Source organism: Tetrao urogallus (assembly GCF_951394365.1).
Source record: "Tetrao urogallus genome assembly, chromosome: 4".
NCBI classification, from domain to species: domain Eukaryota; kingdom Metazoa; phylum Chordata; class Aves; order Galliformes; family Phasianidae; genus Tetrao; species Tetrao urogallus.
In genome coordinates, this window is record NC_136817.1 from 5,128,958 (window position 1) to 5,155,963 (window position 27,006).

General features: G+C 37.2%; 1 protein-coding gene across 4 annotated transcripts in view; it reads right to left on the minus strand.

Annotated features, from left to right (window-relative positions):
* Positions 1-433: 433 nt before the first annotated feature.
* SPOCK3 (SPARC (osteonectin), cwcv and kazal like domains proteoglycan 3) overlaps positions 434-27,006 on the minus strand; it is a gene marked incomplete at both ends in the record, with an annotated part of 157,229 nt that continues 130,656 nt past the window's right edge. For 3 of the 4 annotated variants that reach the window (XM_079534488.1, XM_079534486.1, XM_079534489.1), the window contains 5 exons: positions 434-606; positions 1,610-1,747; positions 2,734-2,796; positions 8,209-8,430; positions 16,840-16,959. In XM_079534488.1, the coding sequence (XP_079390614.1) occupies positions 434-606; positions 1,610-1,747; positions 2,734-2,796; positions 8,209-8,430; positions 16,840-16,959 (716 nt within the window). The remainder of the gene's footprint in view (positions 607-1,609; positions 1,748-2,733; positions 2,797-8,208; positions 8,431-16,839; positions 16,960-27,006) is intronic. The other variant, XM_079534487.1, reaches the window with a different exon arrangement.

Consider the following 27,006-nt stretch of genomic DNA (forward strand, 5'->3'; position numbering starts at 1 on the left):
TATTAAGCAGGCAACTTGCAAAGCCTGCTGTGCCTGACAGAACTGAAGTTACAGTAAGTGTCCTGAAGAGGACATGCACAGGGTCCAGGTAAGGGAAATAACTTTTCACAGAAGTTTTAAAAGAACTGGTCTTAATAGTGTATTTTCTACATTATATCATTTATATGTTCAGTAGCACATAACATTTTCTTCTTCAGGCTACGCTTCCCATGTGTTTTCTTCAGCGCAAAGGCATTTAAAAACTCAAAAGCACATAATATAATTACTCTTATTTAAACAAAAAAGTCTATGACTCCAGCTGCAATGTTCGAAATAATCATACAAAATATACACATTTGTTAGAATCCTTTTGATCTTGAAGAGCAAAGGGATTTTGTGAAATGTCGTACTGTGAATTTTAGAAAGATACAATTCATCCACCCTCCTAATATCATCAAATATATCCATCGTGATCATCGTCGTCATCCACATCATCATCTCCTTCATCTTCATCATCATCATCAATTTCATCTTCATCATTCATTATTTCATCATCATCATCTTCATCATCTGTCCAGTCATGGAAATCACCAGAAGCAAAATCCCCTGACGTCTCTAAATCAATAGCTGAAAAGGCATGAGAGTTACACAAGAGACACACAAACTCTATCATACATTCATAGAATAATATGTACCATATTTATAAAGTAATATTCACAGGCATTCAAAAGAGATGCAAATTATTCAGTTTCAGGAGAATCACTTACTTTAAAAAAAAAAACTTTCACACAATATAATTACACAATAAAATATAAACACTATCTTTTTCTTTTTTGTCTTACAGGAAATCCACATCAGTAGGGATGAATTCCTCAATTTTAATAAATAGAGATGAATGTCATGGACTTGCAGAAACAGAATAAGCTCCAGGAAAAGAAAAAAGGATTTAAGTCCTACTTACAGTTCAAAATAAGGACTAGTGACAAAATAAAGTTTGTTTCTCAGCTCTTACATATCATCTTTAACAACCTGGAACTGTACAACTACCCAGAACTGGATTAGATGGAAAATTGGCCTGAACAGGTATGTCAATTGCTGTAACGCTGATATGTGTTTAATTTATCCAGTATTTCAGGCTACGCTCCTCTGCAAAGGAAGGGAAATGGAGAAATGCAAGGCTTTAAATGCCATTTTTGATGTCTTGGACACGAAATAAAGGTGGAATGGGAATTCCTGGAAGTTGCAGAGCTTTTTAGAGGAAAAAGGGAAGACTTAATGTGCTGAAAACTTCTGGAATTCGTTCCAGCAAAACAAAAAATCTAGCATGCTTATTACCCAAAGAGATGCCACCAAGCATTTCAGGGTATTTGTCTAATACTGTTATAGGTAGTTCATTTTCCCTAAGTTTACCTACACCATGAAAAGCACAGACACGAGGTCTATTAACAACTGTCACAGTCATAGGAGTTACAAAGAACAAAGAAATAAAAATCACAAATTGTATTTACATCAAAACCCACGTAGTTGCATCCCATGCCTTTTCTTTGTGAAGAAATTTTTTTTATAGCCTGGTTGGCCATCAAAGCACGTAACATCTCCAAATCAAGTCCACAGAAGTTTCTTAACTTACCACATTCCGCCACACCGTTTGTTCTCGATCCTGTTACTTCATTGCCATATCTGTCAACGCACCAACACTGCCCTACACTTCCATGGCACTGACTTGGTTTGTAATATCCATCTTCATCACATAAGGGTATGTACTGTCCTGGAATATATAAATATCAAATACAGACATAAATGCCCCTTGATCAATGTAAAAAAGGTCACTTTCTTCTGCCAGATTCTGTTAAGCAGCAGTGACTGATAAGCAACAGAGTACAGCGGATACCAGCTTTGAACAGGTTAGTCTCATCTAAAATCTTTCATTTTGGGCACTCTCATTTTATTTATTAGCTTAAATTCCAATTATGCTGTATTCTATTATTTTATCTCACATTCCACTATCATATTTAGTAAATTACTTTTCTCCCTTAGCTCGTTGCTGCTGTTTTCTTTTTAGGCCAATCTCCCTATCTTCTCCCCTTTTTCCCTTCCCCTCTGCCAGGATGTTGGCCTGTGGGTCCCTCCAACCCATTACTCAAGGAATCGTGCCCAACCAGCCCAAGAACAGTGACAAGTAGAGACGTGATCATGGACTTATTCTGTAAGGCACTGGCTTTCCTAAGGCTGTGTAAGTCATGGCTTTTAATTTACAAGGAAAGACATCTTTTTGAAATAAAGTTAAAAAATGGACAAACAACACTGTACAAAACACTCAGAAGTACACAGTTACTTGAAACCATCCTTAGCAGAAATGCAGTTTTGACTACTTTGGGTCAAGCCTTTTATTGCAGCTTTCACACTGAGGCTAAGAGCAAAACGAAGATCTTGCATTTTAGTGATATTAATACAATATATACTGATTAACAAGAAAGATTTCAATTGCTTAAAGAAGGATTCAAGTAAGGATCAGCAGAGACACTCTATAACCATAAAAACATACTTCCTATTAGGTTAATAGAACAGACATTGTATCTTTCAGTAGGTATGGTAATAAAACTAAGTTTAATAGCTTTCAAAAACTTCATAAATTTCGTTACTAGAATTTACTGTTCTCTATCTTTGCTGGATTAATATTGATTTTATGTTGCTGTTTCACTAGGATTATTTATGTAAGCAATAAAACCTTCAAAAGAATGATCTATGGCTCACCTAGGAGCTTCTTTCCTCCTTGCTGCTTCTGAATGTTGCTGAGTTCCGTCTGGCAAGGTGGGTCTAAAAGGACGTGAGAAAGATTGAACATATTACATGGTAACTAGGAAGAAAAGCATATGGCTAAGTTTTCACAGTTTGCTACATTCTCTAACTGCTGATCTTAAAAAACACACAGGCCTTACTTTAGCAGTCACATTCTCAGCTCTGAAAGAGAAGAATTAATCCAGCTTGCCACAGCTCTGGAATTAGGAAACTAAGCACAGCCACGAATTAGAGCAGAAAGCAACTGCCAGTTAACCCAGCTGTAAGTGAACATCTGGTCACCAGTACTGACCACTTCAAAATGTTATAACGAAACAGTAAATCTACCACACCCTACTTCATCAGTATACAGAAATCAATCTTACCCTTTCATCTCCGTTACAAGTCATGTTCCAGTTCTGAACTTCAAATATGGCGTTAACTACGTAAGAATGTTCTTCACTGAAATTTGCAAGACTGGGGTTCTATTGCAACAATTAAAGACAAATTCAATGGGCATGAAGTTCTTTGTTTAGCAATCTAGTTAAAAACTGTGCCCAAAACTTCAGGTAAGAGGCAGAAGAGGTAATATGATTTCCATTAGTCAGAGAGATAACTCTGAATCATTTAATTTTCTGCTCTCTATAAAGTCAGAGTACATTCCATGAACGGGAAGGAAATAAGACACAAATACACATCCATCACTGCTGAATAAATTTTGAATCCAGATACTGCATACATTGCACCACTAGCACAAAGGTATTTCTCACTCTGAAACAGTATTAATATTCATGGGTTTACTCACAGGTGTGTCTTCAGCTCTAAGTGTTCCCAGACTATATTCTGATAACATCTCTACTAGAATCTCACATGCTATTAAGTTCATTTTTCATTTGAAGACACTCTGGTTATTTGTAATGTATCTTTTCCATGTTATTTACTCAAGGCTTCCTCGTGAAACAACTTCTGTCCACGCACACAGAAAACAAATCTAAGTTACTTCAAGATCAGTAAGACCAGCTTAGCTTTGGACACACTAGCAAAGGACCTTCTGAGCAGAAATCAGTCACTGTGTAGGCTAAAAAAAACCCACTTCAGTGGTCCAAGTCCAAAGCAGCCTTTCCTGAATTCCACCAAAGGAAAACAAGTATTCTCATCATGTAGTCAGGAGAGAAAGAATTCGGAACGCAGCTGGGAGAAGCAGAGGATTCACAAAAGGGTGAAGGACTGACAAAAATGTAATATCCAAAGAAATCTTTCTGGCGGGAATGCTCAAACACTAGTGATAATTACATAGAGTAACTGGATCAAAAATAAATTCATGGTCAATGCAGAGTCTCATCATCAGCATAGCCTGGATACACCAATAGGCTTTTGATACTATTAATGACATCTTATCTAACAGAACAAATACAAACTGCAAGAGATCAAAAACCGCTCATTAAGAAACACTTGTTAATTTTTCTTGGCTTTATACTTTAAATGCTCTTTACATATCTCATACACTAAAAGATACATACAACTTTAGACTGCCCTCAACTCGAATGATTACAGCCATTCACACAAAGAAGTCCCACAGATCAGAAAGAAGATGGGAACATGCAGATGAAGAACTAGCCTAGCAAGAAGATACATCTACTGTGTTCTATGGAGAAAAAAAAAAAAAGTAAATTAGAAATGCATTTATATATTTTATAAAAGTGACAGGCTATGCCTACAAAACCCCTTCAATTACAGCTACAGATCAGGGAGAATTAGAAAAAAAAAAAGAATACCACTAATCAAAAGGTAACAAGGCAATCATGAGAAGCTACTTACACAAAATTCTTTATAGAAGCTAAGTCTTCAAGATACACATTTAAGATTTGCTTCTCAGGATAGAAGTGGCAAAACATTCTTAGCAATTAATATTAAAAACACTCTTGTGCTTAGAGCTGTCAAGAAAATGGCAGGCTGGAAGCTCAACTGGTTTGTTGTAGTTCATAGCTCATAATTTTGCAACCCTTCCCAAATGATAATGTTTCCCTCTTCATTTTCTTCCACTTAATTCGTGATTTTCGGAAAAGCTTTCTTCTAGGTTTCTGAACTTAATTCAATACAAAGCAGATTCAGTAGAAAACCAGCCTTGGGAGTCATGACCAACGAAGATTTATTCCGTACAAAAATTATTGTTGAGTCTTCCTTTGAAATTGAAATGAATCTGACATCAGAAAAGCCTTTCTGATAGCCTGAATGCAAACAAGAGACCTCACCATCTCCATCCTCAACCTATTTCCAGCAACGTGACAGGAATTTTCTGACAAAATCACTGCGTTGTTCTGAGTGATTCATGAACCACTTACTGGCCACCCACGTTTATGCAGTCATCCAAGTACTGATGTACACCAGAGTATCTCACGTTGTTAATGCTGGACTTTGAGACATCAATATTCAGCTATGTCAAAAGGTGGTGCAGGGCTTGTATGATAAAGCTTTGGTTTACAAAAAGAGGTACGTTCACAAAGCAATGGGAGGAAAATAGATAGATGTGACAAAAAATATCTAGGATACTTAACAGTAATGCCTCAAGGAGCTGCTGCTCAAATAGTGAGCCTCCAGCTTTCAGATCCTCTATCTTATTCAATTACAAAACAGATTTTCCAAGTATCAAGTAGATAATATTTTGCAGATCCCCTAGTTTTTGACATGAAAGTTGTCACGTTGTGTCTTGTCTCCAATTGCAGTCAAGTATATATAATTGATTATGGACAACTGAGGCTCAAGCTATAGAGATTTGAAGTGGTCAATACTGCACTTCCAGAAACCTTCCTGGAGACCTCATTTATACAGCCCACATTATACCTTCCTCTCAAACCACCTATGCTCATACCCTGCAGACTCAAGAGACTGATGCAACAAAAAAAATCACAACGTTTACCACTATTCTGCAAGACAAACTAGTTTGAAGGTCACAAAGTAGTTTTTTATTCCTGATAGGCAGAAGAGCCTGTAGGAAAAAGACATCCAAGATAAATGCTAGACTAACAGACCCACACAGCGGCCTGCAGTAAATAAATATCTATGTTCCAAGCATTAATACTCCCAGTAAAAGTGGTTACTCTCCTACTCTATTTTCAAGGAGCAATGAAAACAAACAAACAAACAAAAACTTGTAATACTGATAAAGTACTAGAAGAAATAACCAACCTGTAAAGAGGCCAACAGTGAAGTGCCTCAGCATTTAGTTAAGAAAGAAGTGTTAAATTAATGTCAAGGACCAAAGAAAAAAAGTTCTGAATCACTTGCATCAATGTTAGTTGAAACCAGAGGGCAAGAGGGACCAAAACAGGTGGGAAGACAGCAGAGCACTAGGAAGTCCAGATTCTGAAGTACTGCAGAAATGCTGAGCTGCATTTACAGCGGGATAAGGCCAAGAAAAAAAGCAATATGCATTGCTGGGCCTTACGTAAGAAATTAAGCAGCAGCCAAAGTGGGAAAGCTTTTACAGGAAGAGCAAGACAGATGAGATTCGAGTACTGCAAAAAATTACTTGTATTGACTAGATGTGAGTACTGTGCAGTAATGGGGCTACTGTACTTTGACTCACCATAATAAAACTCGAGCAAAAAGAAAGCGCAAAGAATTGCAAGTAATTGTCTGATCCAAACAGTCATGAACTGACAAATTAAATGACACAGTAAGAGGCCTTCCCAAATGATGACTTCAGCAAAGATTATGGAATTCAAAAATAGTAAAATACAATTTCTACCCCAGTGTGATATGTATAATTAACTAAGTTTCGTATTCACTTCAAACTTGGTTAATCAATACTTCTGTAAAACACTAAGTGTACCCAGAAAACACCTATTAAGTTCAATGAATAAGACAGTTGCCTTCATGATCTGAAGCCTTCATCTTATTATAGTGAACATCAGAAAGAAAATACTGAATTTCTCTACCTACGCACTTCCTTACTATCTGCAGCAAAGGCCTAGTGAAGGGCCTTATTTCTATTCTACTCGGGAAGGTAAAAGGTAGTTAAACTTGAACATATTAAAAGATGCTACAACACAATAAATAGTGATTAGATAATTCAGTAAGTCACACATACTGCAAGTTCTAACGTTGTGTGAGACAAGAAATGACAAAAGACTACAAGCACTCAGCACTTTTTTCTCCTTACACCTTTAGAAAAAACCAATTGTGTTAAGTGTTAATTAGAAGAATTATGTTGCCTTCCAAAGAATAAAGATGTTTATTTATTAGGCTCATTTGGGGCTTTATTTTAGAAGACAACCAAAACACTCTATGTTCTTTACTTAAGAACTACTTTGCTTGGGTAATGTTTGATTGACTAATTTTGGTAGCACTGACTACTTACAGAAATTAACATTATTCTACAATAAAGCAAGGAGCTTGAAAGATTGTTAACTTTTTAGTGGTAAGACTACCAAAGGAAAGAAGGAAGTTACTATACATCTAAAGAAGTGCAGTTTTATTTTTGCTCAAATCTACTCAACTGCTCAATGTTGCCTGATAGATCTTTATTTCCACAGAAATCAGAGCCAAACCATAGGTAGTGAGTGCTAATGGGAATTTATCATGGAAGTTTTAAAAGCATAAGATATAAAAAAAAGAGATATTAAATTGCAAAAGCATTGAACAGTTTCTGAAATTTTCCACTGCATCATCAATCTTCCCTCCTGTACAGTCAACATCTGTAGAGATTTGGATCTGAGTTGCTATTTATCCCTTTGAAAAATCTCCCTCATATCAGCAAGAAAATTGAATGGGCAATTCTATCCAGTTTCAGCCAATATTTACTGAGTGAACTCTATAATTCCTCACAACTTGTTTGAATATAACTCACGTGATGACTCACCCAAATGTAAAAATCAATACTTACACACTGTGTTTATTTGTTTAAAGAAATCACATCAGGCCATTAAAAAAAAAAAAAAAAGATTCTTGCAGACAGTGAAAATCAACTGGTTTTAGGTTCAAATGACTGAAAAAAAAACTTTATCCATGATGTTAGTGTAGTTATTGTAATAGGCTTACAAAAAAAAAGCCAAAACACTAAGATGCCCTAGTTTAGCAGTGAAATGTTTATTTTATAACATATGCAAAGCAGATAGGAAAAGAACTAAAGTGAGTGATTCTATTCTTTATTTTGGTCTCCTTCCTCTGTGTGAATACCAGAAATCAGCAGGTAAAACAATACTGCTGTAAAAGCTTTTGCCACTCCTTTGTACTTTATCCTTGAATTTCCATCAAACTCTTCCATTTAGCTTCTTTTTCTCCCCCTTTTTTTTTAGGTATTCCCAATAGATCAAAAAGCTGTACACAGATTGATAGCATGGCATTTAAAAAGCTTGTAGTTCACCGTAATAATCTTCCTATGTTAAAGAAAAGATGGAGCACTACGGTAAGATCAGTCATACAAATATACAGGCTGTTCTCATCTTTTACCTTGCTGTCTTTGGAAGCAGTAGCACCACTCATTGTTAGATATCAAACTATCCTTGTATGTGTCACAGGAATTGAAGAACGCCCTTGTACACGGCTCATTCTTGTCAAGGTAAATGCTTCCAAGTTCTGACTGGTCCAACAACAGGTCGTAGTTTGTATCAAGCCTGTTGAACATCCAGCCGAGGGAGTCTTTGCAAATTGGCAAAATGCTGGTATCAAATCCTAGAAGCCAAAAACAAAAATAAATCAGGTAACAGGAAAGATAAAGCAGGTACTGAGCTCAGCCACCACAAAACCATGCTGTATCACAGACACTGTCCCAGTGCTACGAGGATACAGTACACAAGCAGCGTGCGCCATTGAAATTCCATGTGTAAATTACACTTTGTCTTCATTTTAAAAAATCATTAAGTTAATCTGCTTAAAATAAATCCTGTCATCAATCTCAAAACAGTTAGAAATATGAGCCTTCTTGTCAAATATTACACCTATAGCACGCGTAGTATGTGCAGTAATGAACAACCTACGATTTCCAGGGAAGTAATTTTTTGGACATATTTAGTGATGTTACACATCAGGAGAGGGAAGCAAAGCTGAAGTGGCACGCAAAGTTCACAAAACTAATAAAAGACTAAAAACCAAGCAACTTACTGGAGTACACTTGTTTCTTCCCATTACGTATATTCAGCTGAATGAAAATGGAACTTGATACGGTCTCAGCAATGCCTAGAAAGTTCTGGTATCCGAGCTTTATCTGATGCACTGCACGTATCAGGGGAGGCATGCAAAAAGGGACTAGTAAGAGCAGCCTGTTTCCAGTGTAAGATCTACCTGTACATCTTGCTTAAACTGCTCCCTGGTAACCAGGCCACCAGGAAGAGGTTGAATTAATTACTCCTGCAGCCAGATCTCAGATTTCACATACTCTATCAGCTGTGAAGTACAAGCAGACTTGCATATGGACATGGAAGGGAAATGCATGAACTGACAGGCCTCTCACTTAGATGTGAGCTGCGTTTAACACAGATTTTTTCCTGTTTATGTGTCACGGGTCTTGCCATGGAGAACATGGTAAAGCACTTGACTGTACATCCTAACAGACAACAAGATTTAGCTGAATACAAGATTCTACTGAATAGCTTTTCAGCTAAAACCAAGCAATGAAAAGATGAGACGAGATGAGACCGTGGCTATAGAGAAGTTGATGCGAGAGTTCCACTTAGCATACAGGAATTCCCAGCTTCTACTATTGTTAAAAATCGAGCTGTTGTTCTGAAAACAATAAAATCCGAAAAATAGTTGTATACTTCTAAAACAAGTCAAACTGGAGAATTCAGAAACCTGACTTAGAAATCAATTCACATTTCTTTAGATATATATGCATGTGGGAACATCCAGACTGTGGCAGAGCAACCATTTCAGAAAGGAAAATGCCCAAACACAAATTCCCTCTCCCTAAAAATTCTAAATAAATGTTTTTTGCTTCAGTTAATCTTGCTCCCTGTTGGCTTGTTGCATTCACGGTTATTTCTGCTTTACAGGAAAAAAAAAATATCACAATCCTTTTGGTACCGATTACATTGATATGTTTAACACAATGTAAAAACAACTATGAAGCATCCAAGAAAAGGACACTCTTCCTTACTCTCCAGCTTCTGACAAAACAACTTAATTTTTCTGTGGACTACGGAGAGCAGAGACAGACAAGACCAGACCAAATGTCCAAGGGTATCCCAGTACACGTGTTATTCACCTTCACCTGTGAAAGACATCAAAATTATTCAACAAGTGTTCCAAATGTTCCAAAAGAACTTCGGAACGTTCTTCCACCTTAAAACATTTTTTTCCAAGGATGAATTTTCAGTATAATATTATTTACCTCTCCGGCTCTGTTCCTGAAGGCCTCTTAACACTTCCCAGACACTTCTCTGTCCTCCGCTAGTCCTGCTTTCAGCTAGAGATCCTCCACAAGACATTGGATTCAGGAAGTGCCTGATATGAAACATACCATTTCCTATCCTGCCTTTTGTGTACCTGTATGTAGGGAGGAATTATTCTTGTGCTCATAAAATTCTTCTGATTTTGGCATTCTTGCTAGCTCACCAGACTGTAAGAGAAGTTGCAGAAAAAGAGCAACCATGAGGAGAAGACAGAGTTTTTATTCAATAAGATGCTGGCAAGAATAGAAGACAAAAGTCATTCTAAATGTGTATTCAGGGTTGAATGTTGTTGTCAAACTAGATAACTGTGCAGAAAAGTACATCAGTATGTGGAATTTCTAGCATCAGTCTAGTGAAAGAGTCATCATTCTCAAGTTTAGTACACAATATATGTGGTCCATGCTGGAAGAATAAATTCACTCAAGTACACCCTTAAGTATACTGCCTTCTAGGGTACTAGGAGCAAGTGTTATATAAGTAAAAGAACTCTTAAGGAAAACAAAAACAACCAAGCACTCTGGTTATTTCATTTCTAGTAGTCAACTTCAATTTTTATCATAAAAGGAAATAAATTTGTCTGAGGTACGTTGAAAGGCCACTTAAAATTTCAAAGGTTTTGTGCATCACTAAGTTACGGTGTGGAATAAAATTACATGACTTCAAGAGGTTGTATTTGGGAGGTTTTATCCATAAGCTAGCGATTTCAGTTCATCCTCTACTCCAATTCCTCAGAATTTTCTCTCTTCTATACAGCTTTTATATTTTTTAAAAAAGTGTCCAGTAGTGAAATCCCTCTGGCTTTCCAAGATAATTCTGTGTAACAAAACTTCATAGGTTAGTTCAGAGCCTAAAAAATAACGTTTATTTACATTAAAGCTGTCATAACCTACCTATTCATTAGTATCTGGTTGAAAAAGACCTCCAAGATCATCTTTTCCAACCATCAACCCATACCCACCACACCTGCTGAATCACATCCCTCAGTGCCACATCTCCCCTCTTCTTCAACACCTCCAGGGATGGTGACTCCACCACCTTCCCAAGCAGCCCATTCCAGTGCCCTCTCCTGGTGCAACCTGAGCCCATCACCTCTCATCCTATCGCTATTACCTGGGAGACGTTGTCCTCTACTTTGTTAAAAAATCCCTCCAGGTAGCTGTACCCTATTATTTAAAATTCTTCCTTTCTTTGGTATTTACAAACGTAGCATTTTAAATAGAGAAAAATCATATCTCTTCGCTTTCATTTTGCTAAATGCAACAGGTTGCATTGCAGTGTTGTAGAGAAATGTTTAAAGTCTACGTCAAATACTAGTCTAGGTGAAATAAATAAAAAAGGCTGAAGTACCTAGAAGTAGACTAGGCACACGTTGACAGAGATAAAAAATGACCAAGTTAAAAACAAGCTGTCCACCTACTCTAGAACTGTTCTACCCCACAAAGATCATTACCCGAGTTTGGTGTTCATAATAAAAGATTACTATGATGTCAAGTAAGCAACTGGGAAAACTTGGGATGATCATTTCATTCTGCAATGATTTTCTACCTCTACTGTAATATTGAGAAATCAATACACCTCTTATTCTCAAAGGTGACAGACTTCAGAAAAAAAAGAAGTCAAAGCACTTAAGAACACCTGATGTGGTTTGACGCAAGGTAAATTAACATTAAGTGACCCAGAACGAGAAATAAATTGCTCCAAATCACAGACTACCTATATTTTTACTTCACGAGTCAAGTGGAATGCTGCTCTTACACATTTTTCACAGCTGTGAAGAAAACAAACCGAAGAAAGGGGAAGAATTACTATAGCAAAAGGATAGTAATTTCTTCCTGTTAATGTTCCAGAATATCATGTTGAAGAGAGCAAAACTGCTGCTCAGATGCCTGAATTAGTGGAAAAACTCTCTCTCATTTTAAGCACTTATTTGAAATCTATTTCCAGATATGATAATGAAGAGGGCTTTTATGTAGCTATTTCTGAACATTGTGTAAATCTAGTAAAAGTGAACAAAAGAAGTATTAAGGATTTAGCTTTATTTCATCTAATGCATATACTGCAAAAGAACTTGATTTTTAAAAAATGGCAAGTACCAGCATAAGCTCCTTTCCCCAGCCAAAACAATCCCAAGGGAAACGCTACTGACAAACGTACCCCTCGCTCATGGCTTAAACATCAGCATCCAAAATGTTATTTTGAAAGAAACCAACAAAAACAAGATCCATTTCTGATTATTTTTCAGGAGAGAATTTCAACTCACGGTAATCATAATCTGCTTTTCAATGTAGAAATATTATTTGCTTGGTTATTATGCTCACAAGAAATAAATCCTTGTGTATGTTGAGGAAGATAGCTTTTGTAATTGTTTATGGGGAAATCAAAACAGCATACACAGGGCTCACATAGTGCATTATGTAAAGTTGCTTATATGCCAAGGGAAGCAAAAAGCGTGATTCTTTCTGCTACCAGCTCACAGTCCAGCACAGTAAAAAGCACTGCCAAATCACACAAATGAATAAACTCAATGTGCTCTATGCTTGAGAGCAAACTACTGTCTAAACCACAGTCTTTATTTGCTCAGCTAGCAAGCTGCATAGCAAGGTCTGCACTTGTGATTTTATTTTTTTTTTATCATATATAGGCCATGAGAAAACTTTATGTTAACAGTACCTCAGAGCTGAAGTCTACACTGCACAAGCTGGGAATGACTTTTCCTTCCCAGTCTAGTTTTACCAGAACAGATCTGAGCAAGGACTAAACTTAAGAGAGGTATGGGAACTGTTGAGTCATGGCCTGAACCACTCATTGAGTATCTGGGGAAAGGATGGGGTCAGCCTTGGGAGCACAAGCAAAGGCAATTCAGCTGGGTGACCAGAAGGGGTGAAGCCTGGCCGAACCTAGATCTCATTACAGGCTGACTGCCAAACTGTGGAAGGTGCTCTGGTTGGAGATGCCTTCTTAGCTGAGCTTTCCCCTCTGCAAACCTACAACCTTCTGATACAGGTGAGCAATCTTCCCTTCCTTTATGGCACCTTTCTATCACGCCGGTCCTTCTGTCATCACACCTCTGTTCTAACTCCTTTCCCATTGTACTGGTCTGTCCAATTAAGCAGATGTGAAGGCTTTTTGTCACGTCTGCTGCTCACAAAAAATGCTGCTCTAGTTGAGACTCACCTGGCACCAAGTGGTAGCATCAGGCACGCGCTCCCTGTAGCCTAAAATTTTAACGTATTCCTGATGACTACAATTACACAGGTGGGAGCAGAGTCAGGATTAAAGACACTGGGAAGGTACCAAAGGTACTGATTCGTTTTACAACAAAATGCGGATGGAAAAGAAATAGAGCACTGTTGTAAGGTCCCTTAAACATTTGTGAAAGTTCAAATCCTGAAGTCTCTCCTTTTCCAGAAAGTGTTTTAGAGAATTTTACACGGAAAAGGTAAAATTCAAGCTGAAGCCTATTGCAGATAGTTGTAAACATGCTCCTACGTGGATGGCATAGATTAAACGAGTTTTGCAAAGGCCGCATTTTAAATAAACAGATTGTTAAGGAAAAGGTACCTGAGGAGGGAGGAATAAAATTAACAATGCTACAAAAAACCATCTATATCTGCTTCGCTGTGTACAAGAATAATCTTGCCTGTACATGACTGAAACAAATGCCAGCCAACAGTACAAATTTAGTTCATTTAGATTCTTGATTTTAGGTGAACATGCATTAATTTAAAATTCCAATTCAGATGAGCTTCTGAGTAGGCTAATGTGACAATGCAGAAAGTCCTTGAAAGAACCTTTTCCCTCCAGGAAACTTAACTGCAACTTCGATTCAGCTCACCAGCCTCAGCGGCTCTGCAGTTAGAGGATATTGGATACTGTCAAAGATAACATCAGAAAGCAGGCAAGCTTTCAGTCAAGTCAGTATTTTCAAGACATCAAAAACAATGTTTAAAACTAAAAGCTCCATCTCTTAGAACTACACAATGACTGTATGGGAGACAACCATAGTAGTAGTGGTTTACCAGTCTGCTTACCAGTTCTGCCTATTTACTGAAGTTCTGAAATACACTTCAGCAAGGAGGTCCAGGGAAACTTAATTTCTCTGTATGCCAACTGTACCACGTCTCTTCAAGAAGAAACTTCAGATACTTAAAATGAACTAAAGACCTCCACACAGATATCTGAAGTTACTTATTTGCATTATTCTATATGATATCAGTCAGATATTGCTTTGAGCTTGTAGAGTATTTGGCAATTTTATTGTAACAATATCTCTTCATACCAGCTTTAGACGAGCCATTTACACTTCTCTTTCAGATTTTTTTGTTGTTGTTACTTCTTTTGCGTATTTTAACCAAATAACCACATTATTACCAACTCCTAAGAATATTCTCTATCATCTGGCCTCTGGTCTTTCAGTTCCCAACACTACACGGTGTACAAGTACTCCTCAGAAACAGACTGCTAACACAAATATTTATGGGACTATGGTATTTTTTATGCTTTACATCTGCTGCATTAATTCCGCAGAGTTTTATCTCACAAAATTAATACAGAAATAGACTAACTTTAAATCGATGAGTAAAATCAACTCTTTACCTCCCTATGCACAAAGGAAGGACATAATGAGTATGACAGTGCAGTACAGATAAAGCACCCTTTTCCTGCTTACGTCATCTAACCAGACCATGAATGGGAAAAGGGAAAATATCTTCTTCTTATATACCATTTATAATAATGATACTTCTAAGGACATACTATCTGAATACATTTGAGCAGAAAACAGATTTTGGAAATGAAATTTATTCAATTACTACAAACATTCTAGCTTGCACAACTAATATGATACAAATCTAAAAAAAAAAGTGTCAGTTAAAAACAAACCATGTAAGTCCTGGCAAAAACACAACATCGTAAATGCTTTATGTTTTTAGCTTAGTATCAGAATATTGAAGCTTGTAATGGAACAGTAATTTCAGCACCGGTGTTAGGGCTGTTATGAAGCAGCAACCATGAATATAACCATCAATGTGAACTTTAAGAGCTGAAATAATTCCGAATAGCGTTATCAACTTTCACCCTCTCTACCTTGGTCGGAAGGACTGTGCCCAAGACTTGAAATAAATCCTGTCCCAAGTGCCAGAAAAGAGACTGAAACAGGTGAAAAAAAAAAAAACCTAAATGCAAACAGACATCCAGGAAGGATGTCACAAATTGCTGTTTAAAATTCAGAATCGTTTCTCAGCAAAGAAGGAACACTGACAAGAATAAAAGCCTGAGGGAGAGTGTGCCATGACAGATTTTTAACTCCTCAATGGTAGTGAACAAGTCCAGGGTTCTGCTGAAATAATTAGTACTATGAATGCATTCAAGTAGCTGTTTTTTTTGTTTTTTTTTTTTTTTTCTTTGTTACTGTTGAAACGTATAGGTCCTTAACTCAGGCAACAAGTATAAGGTCCCTACATACGATCAACAAATTCTTTGCATGATTTGTTTCTAGGTGTAGCTGTTGCACACCCCTAAAATAAAGGGCCGGACTTTTTAATCCTGACATCGTTAAGAATTCAGATGCCTGATATTTTCAACCTACTAAGACTTTCGAGACCAACTTCTGAGGGACTTGATCAGACCTTATCCAGAGCTTACATCTTGAAGAACAGATGTAAGAATTTCTTAACAGCACCAGAAAATGTATTACCAGAAAAAGAACAATAATCATTCAGTATTTCTTATTTGTGTTTCTACAGGGACACAGAGGCACAATATTTCCTTACAAACTATTAAGTGACCACCTGATTTCAAAAGCAAACCAACCACTCTGGATACAGGTGATCAGGACTTGTCAGGAGCTTCCTGGGGAAACAAATGCCATTGTTGTCCATGTTCTCCCTCCTCATTTTTCACTGCAGCTTTTAGTGCTGAGCATGATACCATGTGATACAGGACATCCCTTTGGTCAGTCCATGTCAGCTGTGCTGGTTTTGTCCCTTCCCAGCTCCTTGTGCACCCCCCAGCCCCATGCTGGCAGTGCAGCACAAGGAAGACAAATGTTTTTGCCTCTGTGCAAGCACTGCTTGGCAACATCTAAATATCGGTGTGCTGTCACCTCTATTTTAAACAAAATCCAAAACATAGCATTATACAAGCCTCCAGTAAGAAAATTAACTCAATGCCAGCCAAAACCACAAAAGGCTCCTAAACAGTTTAGCTGCACTTTTGGCCTCTTGACTTTTTTTTACCCATCATCATTTTATCCCTTCACTCAAGCGATTACTCAGCAAAAAATAGAACTCTACGCGGTGCTTGAGCTGAACTTTAACTGAGTGGTTACACCAGTTATATTATTAGGTACATGTATTACTATACAATAAATGCTTATAGAAGTGTCTCACATTTTTTTCCATTGCTTTTACTCCTAGTTAAGAGCATACAGCAGTTATGTGAACCAACTGGAAATATATGTTATGTTTTTCTCAGTATCAGCGAAGAAACATTCCTCAAACAGCTTTGAAGTTTCAAGTGAGCAACATGTATCTGAACTAAGCCATACAGCTCTGCTTCACAAATAAGAAATTAACTTTAGAAAAGCACAAAGTTACAGCTTCACGCACATGTTTTAAAACACAATGATAAGGCGAGTGTTGCAAGCAAACACCAAAGACAGCATCAAATAACGCAAGTAGAAATCTCTTACTGGTTCTTTCAGGCCTTTGAACAATCCTAGTCTTCTTGTTCTGAATTCCGCTTTCATGAAGTGCCTTAAACCAGTCTCTCAACCTGTTTGCGATCTCCCTAAATTCCAGGTCACTGCAAACTGAAAAACAAAATGCGAAATGTTCAACTTTTTTTTTTTTTTTTTTTTTTTCCCTGCATGCTAAATAGAACTCTTCAAATTAATTATACTTGAAGTAAAACATGTAGAACAATACAGACACATACACTCCAGAGTTTGCTTTCCTTCATAAAACTCGCTTTCGTTACTTAGGTCAGCCCTCACAGCCCAATTAGGGTCCTGAGAAATAAAATTATTACGTGAGTGTAAAAATATTTGCGTGTAAAGATGCATGAAATGTACCTATAAGCTGATTAAGTCATTTGCAATCTACTGCAAAGAACTGAAACAGCCCTAGCAAGATATTCTCACATCTTACTCTAGAAGGCTGCGTCACGAATCCAGGACAGCCTTTCTGAGGTCTATTTCTACATTCAGTGGGCAATGGTACAGTAAGCCCTACCACAAGATGTTGGACATGTATACAGTTAATGCAGGAACACTCCCCTCGCTTTTCTACTTTGAAACGTGAAGAAAAAGAAACGGTGTTGACAGAGAAGGTGCTTCAAGAATGCCATGAAAGCTTATGTGATTGAATTCAGTTTTAAAAGCAAAAGATCGTGAACACTTACCTGCAAAAGGCAACAGACCTTGGTGACTGAAAGGATGGTTTCTTTGATGAGAAACAGCAAAGACAGAGAAAGCACACAAAACTAAAGAGACAATCTGCAGCAACAAGAGCAAATGTAGCAGAGAGCAAGAGATAAGCAGCAGACTGGCTTGAGGACCGCAGAAGAAACAGATAACACAGCTTTGCATGGATGAGACCTGTTCCTTCACTATCAAGCTGCTGGAGAAGATGGCAAAGAGAATGTGTACTTGGAGATGTCCCTTCCAGAAGTCTGCCCTTCCATTTTCAACTGTTTGACAATAACTGGGTATACATTTCTCTCATCAACAGGTATAATTTCCAAGCGATATCAGCACAAACCCGTGCAAGGGGAAGTTCAGACTGAACACCAGTAACTGACTAAGCTACAACCTGAGGCATCAAGGCTCTACAGCAATGATCTTGAAAGTAAATCTCTCGTTCAGCTTGCCTTTCCTTTATTGTTGTCCCAGTTTTGTCAGTATTGCACATCACGCAACAGGTTGTTTGGGTGTAAAGGCACAGTGCGCTGCAGAGCTATGTTTCTCCAGCAACCTCATGTAAGTTCTGACTCTCCGAGAAGATACACTGGAATGTACTGCATTTTCCAAGAGCCTCCCCATGATTTTCAATTCTGAGTAATTTATTTTTGGGGTGTTTCGATTTACAAGTCTTATTTATTCTGTATTATCTCACATTCCTGTCAATAAATTAGCTTCTCCTATCTCACTTTTTTCCTCCTATTCCTTCCGCCTCCTTTCTCTTGAGGGAAGAAAGAGAGAAGTATTGCATGATTATCTCTTAAAACTGCTATAATTACGTAGCAATCTATAGTTCTTGGTGACATAACTTTCAGCACACTTCAGTAAATTAAATAACACCTATTTTATTTGACTAAGATAGAAACAAGTCACCAGGCCAGCAACAGAAGGCACCGCTGCACTTTATTTTTAATTGGCCTAAAACATCTCAAGACTTTGATTCTCTCCACCAAAGATTTAGGTGCAATATATCTGCAGAATATATGCAAGTTGATTATTAAAACTTACACTGTGCTTTTTTTCTTGTGCATTAGCACCTACCTGTGTTTTTTTTTTTTCCCCTTGGATAATTCAACATGGCACTAGAGAAAGAATCGTTAATGATCTATGGCCCGTATATTCAAAGATGTCATCCTGTGACAACCGGATGAAAACGATCTCCTGAGCCAAGATCCACCTCATATGTCAAGCTCGTAGCATTATAGCAGTATGGAAATCCTATCTTCCCTTTTAAGTCTCGCATCAGCTGGCAGGCCAGAATAAAGAATCTGACTTGGAATACTGACTTCTTTAATTTTCCCTTCCATTACATCATAACATGGTCTCCACTAACTACCCTTCCTAGGTTTAGCAGAAAAACTTTCAGAATTGAACCAAAGGGACAGCACTTGAGCCTGGCTATTTTGGTCTACGTCTAATTAAGGAGCTCTGGATTTAAGTAAAAAGTTCTATCTCAGTAACACTAACTGAAAGAAGCACATGACAACTGCATGATAGAGAGACGTACAATTTCTCCACTTCCTAGAAGCAGTCAAATAGACATCATTAAGCTAATCCATCTCATAAGTCAATTTAGATGTGAAAATGAAGCGTTAGGAAAAGGCAACAGTGCTTCTTTGACTGCTATGTGTAAGATACTGCTCACAGTTTCAGCACCTGACACTTGCCACAGTTGTTTATAATATAACCTAAAATGGCATTTTCTGTGCTCTTGTGAATTGCCTTCCTTTCAAAATGGAATGTACACATGGCACATTTGGGGCATCAGACACATCCTGTAACAGTTCTCAGACTGGGAGCATTCTTTTAACTTCAGTTTCTTACAACCCTCTTCCCAAACTTTGCTTGAAATTTTAAATTACGAATTCTAGATCAAAATAAAGATTGAGAAAATGATAATCTTTTTGTTGCTGTTGTTAATTTTACGGATTTTGGTATCTTGATCATAGATTATTCCCAAAAATCAAGGCAATGCAAAACAAGCTGATTATAACTGTCATTTGATTATTTTACACCCCATAGCTACTCAAGAGCCGGAGTCAGCTCTCAAACACAGCAGGTAATTACATTTACCCTATTATCAATTTAAATGCACAGTGAATTTTCGGTTCATAACACTTCTAATATGTCAAGTAAAACCAGATGTCTTCTGTAAGTGAAATATACATGAGAGATGCAGCAGAACTACAGTGATATGGACAACTAATAATTTACATAGACAAAGTGTGCTCTTACCAAGCATGAGCTTATAAAAATATCTCATATCTTAATATTTGATTATCACAGGTGCTTTTTTAATCAACCAACATTAATTTACTAACATTTCAGAAGACTACTTCAGCATTTCAGAAATATAAAACAATCTTATGAAAATATATATGCTTATATCATACTAAACTAGGGGAAAATAAAAGCCAAGGCTACTCTAACATGAGAATTATAACATTTTTTTAAAAACCTTATCAGAAAATGGCATTTTCTCCTCAAAAATGACAGAGCAGAAAAAAACAGATTTACAGAAGTATGTAAGGAACACATAAAATCAATAGAATCAGAACAGGTTGGGAGAAACCACAAAAGATCATCAGGTCCTACACACTGTACTAGGTGGAGAAATCAGATCCTTAGAGTAGCGCAGATCATAAATCCCTTCAGGAGAAAGAATATTAGCCACCCAGGCTGACAGACAAATTGAAGATTCCTACTCATTTCTAAAAGCACTTCATCACATTTTGTCCCTGTTTCCACATCCCATGAATTCTATGACATATAAGAACCATTCTAAGATTCTAACACGTAAAAAAAAGCAGCAAGATCATCTTGAAAACTGCAAAATAAATTCCCACTCGGCATCAAATCAAGAAGTTTTATTTATCTTTCCAAGAACATTCAGATTAATAGACAGCACACTTTGAAAAAAAAAAATTAGTCTAAGAAGTAGCTTTCTGAAGGTCCTGAGGAGAACAAACATGAGACATTATCACAATTACAAATACACTTCTTTTTCACAGAAGTTGGGCTGCACAAAGTAATCCTAAGCTATGCTTAATTAAAATCATTGTTTTGTAACAAAAATAAAAATAATAAAATCAGGTATAGTTGCTGAAAACATCTACACTGGTGTGGGGTTTTATTTGTGTCCTGTCTCAGTGCAGTACCAGCCACAGAATTCCAATTTAATCGTAACAATTAATGTGAATAAACTTTGCTCTCTCTGTAAGAGAGGATCAGCCTAATGCTTTATTCACTAAAACACTGCCAATGAAACAGGCCTGCTCAAGGTTAGGCTATACCATGAAAAGTTTTATTAATTAATGCTTTCTAGAATATGCTTAGGGACTTTCTGTCCCAGTGATCAGCTTCCTGAGATACCTGCTGCTGAAATTACTATATGCACTGGTATGTACTGATATAAAATAGGTCAAGATGAGGTAACTCAGATTTATTCAGACTATTATTTCATCTGATAGACTGGGAGATGAATCTTTAATGGCGAAAGACAGACAGTAAAGGTTGTAGAAGGTTAGACAGTAATCAGAAAACGCATATTAAATCACACAAATTCACTCAGGAACCTGCCAGGAAGTACTTCTGTTTTTGTCTAATGTCAATGCAAGGCACTTCTGCTATTCCAGTCAATTCCAGCAGCCATTAAGAGAATTAGTATGAGGTAAAATGAAGCCACCAGCTCAGGGGTTACTAGAGCTCCCTGTCATCTGAAGTATTAAAAACTGACTGAATTTTAATAACAACTTACATAGCTAAGCAAAAACATGAAGGGATTTGAAAACTTGTAGATACCCAGTCCAGAAATATCTTTACAGTATTATTTAAACATCACGTGGAAACAACTGTTCCATTTATTTTCACGTACGGTAAATGTTACAACTTGTGTGGGCATCTGAATGTATTTTACTGGTTTGAACTCGAATATCATAGAATGGCTTGGGTCGAAGGGGACCTTCTGACACAGCAGAGAAAAAGGTATTTTAACAGTGCATACTTTTCATATAAATAGATACATATATAAAGTTATCTGGAATTCAACAAACGTAAATCATTATCATATTGAAAAACACACACTGTAATACTGTTATATTACAGATAAACTTCTGTTAAGAGTCCAAAAGCAATCTGGTAGAAAAATAGGATACATACACCCCACGCTACTAGCATAATTCACAATTGGACAAGGAACCATAAACCTGGAGACAGAAGTTGTGCCTCTATTTACTTCAGGAAGATGTACTTTCACCTGAATTTTCAATATAGCATAACTACTTACAAACTCAGTTCTAAGAACACATCACCTGACAGCTGTGAAGGAAGCCATACAAAATTGAAGGCATTATTAGCATACAGTTTAATATAAATTTGAGTTTAAAATGGATCCACTGATCTGTCTTCTTCAGAGACCGACAGACACAATTTTTTTGAAGACTTTATATGATGCAACGTAATGCGACTCTCTTCCACTTCCAAATTTGCTAATGGCCAGTTAGTTTAAAAGCTATGGTTTACTGACCAAAAGTTTTTATTGGTCAATGGAATTATGTTGTAGCAGACAGAGTAAGCTTTATTTCAGAGTGAGACATGAAGACCCTGCCTTGCAAGAAGGCAGACCTCCAAGATGCAACGTGGCCCTAGAATATCCCATGATGTGGTTCTGTCCACCACATGACTTCATCATGTATTTCCTGGTACAGTGAGAAGTGCAGAAAAGCTCATACAATCAATTATGCATTCAAGCAGAATTGTAACTAGAGAATCACATAAATACAAAAATAATCAGAAGTAAATATACACAGTTTATAGAAAGCTTGAGAAGCAGGATAACATCTAACACTTCCTCCAGCAAACAAGAAAACACTCCTTGAGATAACTAACTTAAGTGTGTACTAAATCAAGACTTACCATCTCAGCTTCTTCAGTGAGTTGGAATCATTACAGATGATTACAGAATAACTTAGATTGGAAGTGAATTCCAGAAGCATTCAGACTTCTGCAACTCCAAATGTCTTCAGTCAAAAAGCCTTATTGCATCAGGTAGCTCAGGGCAGTGTCCTGACTGACCACTGTGCCATTCACATGAAGGTTCTTCACTCTATGAAAGACTAACTCGCATTAAAAGCAACAGTATGTGACCATCACATAATGCTATAAGGCTTCCTATTTTTTCAAGGGAAGACTGCTACCATGCATCCAGGATCGCTGGACATCCAGCTACTGGCTACAGCAGCCATTCCAATTCAATTGTGAGAATGCTCATTTAGAACAGTTCAGATCCAATGCTTGGAGAGTCCAATATTCTATCTACTACCTGGTCACACTACTGTATGGCTGCACAGTCAGTCTGAAATACCTTTGCTGCGCTAATTAACTGCACATCCAGCACGTGCTTGTAAGAGTATTTCTTCTCAGGAGAGCCGCTCAAGAAAATACAGTAACCCCAATACTGCAGAGCAGTGCTGCCTTTAAATACAGCATGTATTGAAGTGGATTATCACATAAAGGACAGCTATCTGGAACTGGTGTTCTGTGAGGCTGCCATTCTGCATAGGTGTATGAATTTAAACGTAAAGAACAGATCGTTCAAACTGTGCTCAGACTGAGGGCTAGGTAACTGAACATCTAAGAATACATTTAAAAAGTGGTATGCAAATGGTCTAACAATTCCTGCAATAAACAGCAATATTTCTAGCTCTGTCACAAATGGGAAGCATTATGTACGGCAAAAATAGATGTGTTCACTAAAAACAATTTGTCTGAAGGACAAAAAGCCCTTCGAACAAGGGCTCAACAACAGGACAGGCATTTAGGTCAGCTCTTCACAGTCCCACATGTATAACCAGAACTTTATAAATAATGTAAATTGAAAAACTTTGTATATATACTTCTATTTTTACAAGACGATGGAGTTTATTAGCCATCTGTTACCTCCAGGGCCCATGATTTTAAGAAGATACCTTGAAATTAACGAATAAAGGCATTCTGATTTCCTTACTATTTAACTAAACATAATGAATTTTCTACTTCACTTAGTCTGTGTTATGAGATAATTAATATAAATGCTGCAGATACCGTATCAGGGAACTGCAGCTGCTTAGTCCTACTGTCTCAAATTAATGTTCCATACAGACATTCTGCTCATGATTAATGTTTTGTAAAATTTAAAATGATTTCAATTAAATTACGTTTTCAAAAAATAAAACTTACATTTCTGTTTCCTCACAGCTTTAAAGACTCCACAGATTGAAATATAATGACCACTTCACAGTGCAGGAAAAATAGCAGCAACATACAGAATTTACATATTAAGGTACTATTTTCCACTTAAAACATACAAGCTTTCTAAAGCATCACAAATAAGACAATAGTACTTTCTTAATCTGTCACAAGTATCACAGCTCTGTTGCATTATCAATTTACTTTCTGAAGACAGTTGTTACATGTGGCCTCCTTTACTAACTGCCACTAACCTAAAGTGTTGGTTATCATCATGCTCTGCTATTTTGAACAAGTAATTTCTGAGGATGAAGACGATGTTATTGATCTGCAGTTTATGTAGCTATACAACAAAAAAGCATCAGACAGCCAGGAGATGCTCCAGTATAACATGCTATATTCTAAGACCTTTTCATTCCCAAATCCAGTATTTTTCATCATTTAAGGCATAACAAGTTTCAAAGGATAGAATATCAATCATCTTAGTAGTGAAAGCTTTCTAGTCAACACTACTCTAACGGTAATGTAGTTTTTAAAATTTAGTTTCAAGTCTCTCTCAAAGCATTACACACCACTGGGAAGAAGTCAGGACATTTTCTTCCTTTCAAGGACAAGACTGACAGGGTCTTATAATGACATTTTTGTATTTGACATAAAGTCATTCCAATCAACAGACAAGGGTAAGAAATGACTGGACAACGACACTATATAGAGAAAACACAAATTCCTACACCGAAAAATCAGAATTTTTCTGAAATCAGATGCATTCTGTGCTTGAAGAGGCTTCAAAGCTCTACCACATTGGGTAGGAGTGGATGGAAAATTGACAGTGTACTTTGATAGAACTGTCCACTGGTTTGCTCTATTCTTCTTGCAAGGAAAGACAGCACAAGTGAACATGAGGCTAAACAATCAGCATTATCAACAATAGAAACCTTAACTAAATTCTGTTCCGTGTCTATCATAAAAGAATTTTACATCACATTGGACCTCACTAATGTCAGACAGATTAAGGCTACCATTGCAGCAATTTTGTTGTTTGAGGCCTTCAAAGGCAGATAAAACAAGCTCCTGCCCTACTACTAAAGGAATCCCTTATGCTGACAATATAACAGTAGGGCCAACTTCCATCACGTGCACCACAAGATGCAAAAATTAGTACACTGTACCACTTCACTGAAAACAGAACTGTAGTTAAATAAACGTAATCTGTAGCTTTGACTTCACACAAACTCAGTACTCAGAAGTTGAAGGAGAAATGAAAAAAGCAATGATTTTTTAAAATATATGATTAGCGTACAAATATCCGAAAGGCTCACACATGCAGACATGAAAAACGTTAGCAGAGTGTAATTCCACAGTGGAACCAAATAAAGGACTATAACTATTGCTTTTCACCCAGCGTACAGAAAGCAGACCGTGGAGACAGCTATTCCCAGAGGCACACCTGAAAGTGGAATAGATAGTTCATGCAAACAGGGAGTCTGGCAATGAACCCACAGCACACCAAGGAGAAGAGCAGAGGAGAAAGCCAATGAGCTGCAATATCTGACAGTGCGTATACATCCTTCTATGACCTCCAGTGTTCCTCCACCTTAAATCTGTGTCCCAGAAATAGAGACCACTTATGTTCAGTGTAAGAAATGCTTACAGAGCAAGCTAACAGCAAGGCATTCATAAAAGATATTCCCTATGGGTGCTCTCTGATTTTAAGGGACAAATTTAACATCATTCTTCAGGGGAGGTACTGATCTGAACTGGCTATCAAAATCAACTGCTTCATTATCTACCAGTTATGAAATAAATACATAGAAGCTTTCCCTTAGCAAAGCAAACAATTTTCTGCAGAACAGAAAACGAGACTTCCAGAGGCTGGAAACCTTTTTCTCAAAAAAGGTTTAAGAGGGAGTTAACAAAAAAGAAAAAAATCCACCATTATATATATATATTAATGAAAGAAGGAAACATTTATGTATTTTTTCCCAAACTGTTCTGCCTAGTAGGCTAAGAAACTATAGGTTTTGTCTGTGCACACTGGATTCTAACAACATTGCTGTTTTCCCATCACAGATCAGAGCCCGTGCATGTACTTACAGTCAAGTTGAACCTAGCAACAGCACATGCTCTTAGGAAACTTTATATCCTGCCCTTACATATCCTGTCTGTAAGCAACAAAACAGGATGTTTATATAGCCTTTCCAGTCAAGCTGAATGAAGACTAGAAGGGAAGAAATAAGAAGACATTTGCCTTTTGACCTGCAGCGTCGAATAAATCTCAACTCTTTTAAAGGGTGCTTCTTAAGCATTTATAGGGAGTAAAAATTTGTCATCTGAGACACTAAAAAGAGAAACTGACTTGTGTGTTGGCAGCAAAAGATCCCATGTAAATTTAACAAAATGTAAGCACACAAGGAAGTTGATACACAAGGCCATTAAAGAGCTCATTGTTTGCAATGGCAAGGAGGGTGCTTCAAAGCTCCAAATGCACATACTTCTTTAACCTCTGCTTGCAGGGAGAAAAAGTTTTGTAGAAGCAGAAGAGAAATTCTGACTGCAGTAAAACAGCAGCTTTCCATCATTATGGATGCCAATTTTATGCCTGTAAGCACGAGTGGCTTCAGAACAGTTTCAGATCAAACTCTATCAAGTCTAATGTCTTGTCTCCAAGAGCAAATTATCACAACTGCTCTGGAAAGAGAGCAGAGCAATATTTTTGTGGATCAGGCAGGGGGATGAAAGCTTACAATGGCTCATAGACATATTGGGTTCACCCAACTTAAGTTAGTAGTGAAGAATCTGACTGTTTATGACTATGAGCATGTTTCATGTTTTAAGCAAATACAGTCTTTATTTTCATGAAAGGGTAAGTGAAAAAAAAAAAAAAGTATCTGTGCAATAAAGATCCTCCTAAAATCTATTCATTATTTACTCACTATTTTGTAAGGGTAAACTTGCCGTGTACAAGTTGCAAATCCCATTAAGAAAGTGCTTCGCTACCCAGTGATAAAACATCAGTATTTATAAGACACTGCTGTTTATCTGAACCCATCATTTTCCTCTTGTGAATTGGATATGGCCTATAAATATTGGAACCAACTTCTTTACAACTGACTAATTATGAAAGGAACTAACAGTGGCAACAGTATGTCACACCAAAGGTTCATCTAGCTCAAT